The 3,432-nt window shown below is 40.8% G+C and overlaps 1 protein-coding gene and 1 long non-coding RNA gene across 3 annotated transcripts in view; one reads left to right on the top strand and one right to left on the bottom strand.

The window, feature by feature from the left end:
• The window catches only part of LOC128896708 (uncharacterized), a 24,938-nt gene that overhangs the window by 6,673 nt on the left and 14,833 nt on the right, over positions 1 to 3,432 (top strand). The window lies entirely within an intron of this gene.
• LOC128896692 (paired mesoderm homeobox protein 2A-like) overlaps positions 1 to 3,432 on the bottom strand; it is a 22,171-nt gene that overhangs the window by 13,894 nt on the left and 4,845 nt on the right. For both annotated transcript variants that reach the window (XR_008462074.1, XM_054160100.1), the window contains exon 2: positions 2,613 to 2,806. Coding sequence is in view for 1 of the 2 variants with exons in the window: in XM_054160100.1 (XP_054016075.1) it covers positions 2,613 to 2,806 (194 nt within the window). In the remaining variant the exon portion in view is untranslated. The remainder of the gene's footprint in view (positions 1 to 2,612; positions 2,807 to 3,432) is intronic.

Below are 3,432 nucleotides of genomic sequence, written 5' to 3'. Positions count from 1 at the left end.
TGGTAATCTAAGGGATTCAATATAATTAGGAGGTTAGAATTGAGAAAGATGATTGTGTAAAGAATAGTTAAATATAAATGTATACTTGAAGAATTGAGCCATTGGGGATTCAAAATGTAGAGAGTTGGAGGTCTAAATTAATTAGAGTGTAATGATTGGAGTGTGGGTGAATAATTGTAATTACTATTGGAATTAAGAAAGTTACCCCGAATATATATAAAATTACTCGAGATCTCCTCCTAAGAATATTCTACGATCGCACATAACTCGATGCACTTTCATGTTCTTACGATTAGGTCTAGGCTGTGTGACTCCAAGAAGATACATGCATAGAAATTTCTATGTACTTTTGGGGGTTGGACCTAGGCATGCAAATTAGGGAAGATTCGAACTGACAAAGGACTACCCTTCATCAGGGCAAACCTCCTCGGAAATGGCGGTCGTCCCATGATGCCGCAAACTACTAGAAAATTGATAGTAACTTCGTGCTTCATTACCAACCATCCACACACGTTCAACCTTATGGCTGCCTGAATACACGCAATGATTACCTAGTCTAATAAAAATTTACGGTTCTTCGCTTCACGTTATCGATTCTTTCTCGAATACACATACTTTCACCCGAATCAAAACCAAATATCAATAATTGGAATTGAACATTAATTACCCCGCAATTTTCAATTATATTTCTTTTTTTATCCATAATCGTCCAACGACACGATTATTCAACGATTACTTGATGTTTATTAATTTTCGCAACGCGATTCAAACGTCATAAAATTTAATTGCAGATATATATTTTTCGCTCCGATCGACGAAATTGCAATTTTCCGTGTAACATGATTACCGAACGTTTTTGGAATATACTGACGAGACATCGGTGATTAGTGTTAACAGCGATTATCGCGTTAATGGCAAGGCCGTAAATGTATATTTCGCGATCGGAGAAGTACCGACCTGCGCGATATTGAAGTTTGATTGAAATTTTCGTTCTCGTCGAACGTGTGATTATATCCATTCGCCGATATACTCGAGTGAAATTGTTTAAATTATTTAACGAGCAACCATTCGAATAACTGAACTATTTGGCGACTTTTCCAAACGTCGTTCGTTCGCGCATCCGTAACTCTAGAAATATTTATGAAGTTATGAAGCTCTGAGGTTTTAAAGCTTTGAGGTTACAAAGCTCAAAGCTAGGAAGCTCCAGAGCTTTAAAGCTCTGAGATTATGAAGCTTCTGAGCTTTAAATCTCTAAGGTGATGAAGATCCAAAGTTAGGAAGTTCCAGAGCTTTAAAGCTTTGACGTTACGAAGCTCAAACCTAGGAAGCTCCAGAGCTTTAAAGCTTTCAGTTACGAAGCTCAAACCTAGGAAGCTCGAGAGCTTTAAAGCTCTGAGGTCATGAAGCTCCGGAGCTTTTAAGCTGCGGGGTTATGAAGCTCTAGAGCTTTGAAGCTCTGAGGTCATGAAGCTCCGAAGCTTTAAAGCTCTGAAATAATGAAGCATCAGAGCTTTAAAGCTCTGCGGTTATGAAGCTCCAAAGTTAGGAAGCACCTGAGCTTTAAAGCTCTGAGATTATGAAGCTCCAGAGCTTTTAAGCTGCGGGGTTATGAAGCTCCGAAGCTTTAAAGCTCTGAAATAATGAAGCATCAGAGCTTTAAAGCTCTGCGGTTATAAAGCTCCAAAGTTAGGAAGCACCTAAGCTTTAAAGCTCTGAGATTATGAAGCTCCAGAGCTTTAAAGCTCTGACGTCATGAAGCTGCGGCGTTATGAGGCTCCAGAGCTTTAAAGCTCTCTGGTTACGAAGCTCCGGAGCTTTTAAGCTGCGGGGTTATAAAGCTCCAGAGCTTTAAAGCTTTGAGGTTAAGAAGCTCAATTCTAGGAAGCTCCAGAGCTTTAAAGCTTTGAAGTTATGAAGCTCCTTTGAACCTTATGAAACTAATTATTCCATACTATTCTCGAACATTTGGCCATACTCAGGAAAACAAAAACAGCGAAAGACGATACAAACCATCCCAAGAAGAAAATGGACGTCGACAGATCATCGAACTGAATTTTAAACCCCCGTAACAGGTCCCGAGCGTAAAATGCAAAATACTTTGATTTGATCATAAATTCCCGGCGTTCGATGGGCCCTAAATCTCCAACGTTTCCCACGTAAGAAGTTCGAGTTAATCCGTCAGAGGCATTAGACGTTGTAATCCATCAACCAGCGACTTCCAGGTAACCGTGAAAACGAAAACGAGGCTTGTAATCCAATTACATGGCGCGCTTTCCGCCATCGCCCTTGTCCCTCCGTTTCGTTCCTCCATTTTAAGCGACGCCGGAGGGAGGAACCCGAAGTAAAAGCGAAGGAAAGAAAAGACTCGCGTCGGGGATTATATATCTCACTTAGCTCGCCCGATCGAGCTTCCCTAATCAGTGTGAAACGCTTTTGTGGAAGGATATTCGAAACGGGAATTTTCAACATATACATATATGGATATATATATATAAATAATAAATAGTGTATATTAATTATTCATTGAACCTAGCAAGTGTCCATATTTGCCACATATGTATTTATGAACAAGGGTGTTTATATGTATATGTATATAACAGAAGATTACTTACTTGGACTCTGGCTTCCGTGAGGTCGATCTTCATGGCGATTTCTTCTCTGGTGTATATATCTGGGTAGTGAGTCTCCTGAAAGGCACGCTCCAACTCCTTCAGCTGGGCGGAAGTGAATGTTGTTCGTATCCGACGCTGTTTCCTCTTCTCTGCCAACCCGTCGTGGCCTGAATATGCCTTGTACCCCAAACCGCCTGAAAATTAAAATAATGGCGCCGATTATTAAAAAACTGCAACACAATGGAGCGATGAACAATGTTAACGTGTAATTTAATGTGTAGTTTAATTACTGGGTGCTTCAAAGTTTTGCAGCTTCGAAACTCTAGAGCTTCGTCGCATTGGAACTTTTTAGCATTGGAGCTTCGAAGCTCTGGAGCTTTTTAGCATTGGAGCTTTTTAGCATTGGAGCTTCAAAGCTCTGGAGCATTCTAACATTGGATTTTCAAAGCTCTGAAGCTTTCTAGGATTAGAGCTTCAAAGCTCTGGAGCTTTTTAGCATTGGAGCTTCAAAGCTCTGGAGCTTTCTAACATTGGAGCTTCCAAGCTCTGGAGCTTTCTAGAATCGGAGCTTCAAAGCTCTGGAGCTTTCTAGGATTGGAGCTTCAAAGCTCTAGAGCTTTCCCGAATCGGAGCTTTCAAGCATTGGAGCTTTCTAGGATCGGAGCTTCAAAGCTCTGGAGCTTTCTAGGATCGGAGCTTCAAAGCTCTGGAGTTTTCTAGAATCGGAGCTTCAAAGCTTTGGAGCTTTCTAGGTTTGGAGCTTCAAAGCTCTAGAGCTTTCTAACATTGGAGCTTCAAAGCTCTGGAGCTTTCTAGAATC

The sequence above is a fragment of the Hylaeus anthracinus genome, unplaced genomic scaffold (assembly GCF_026225885.1).
Source record: "Hylaeus anthracinus isolate JK02 unplaced genomic scaffold, UHH_iyHylAnth1.0_haploid 11978, whole genome shotgun sequence".
In the NCBI taxonomy this organism is placed as follows: Eukaryota; Metazoa; Arthropoda; class Insecta; order Hymenoptera; family Colletidae; genus Hylaeus; species Hylaeus anthracinus.
This window is presented reverse-complemented; position numbering and strand designations above follow the sequence as displayed.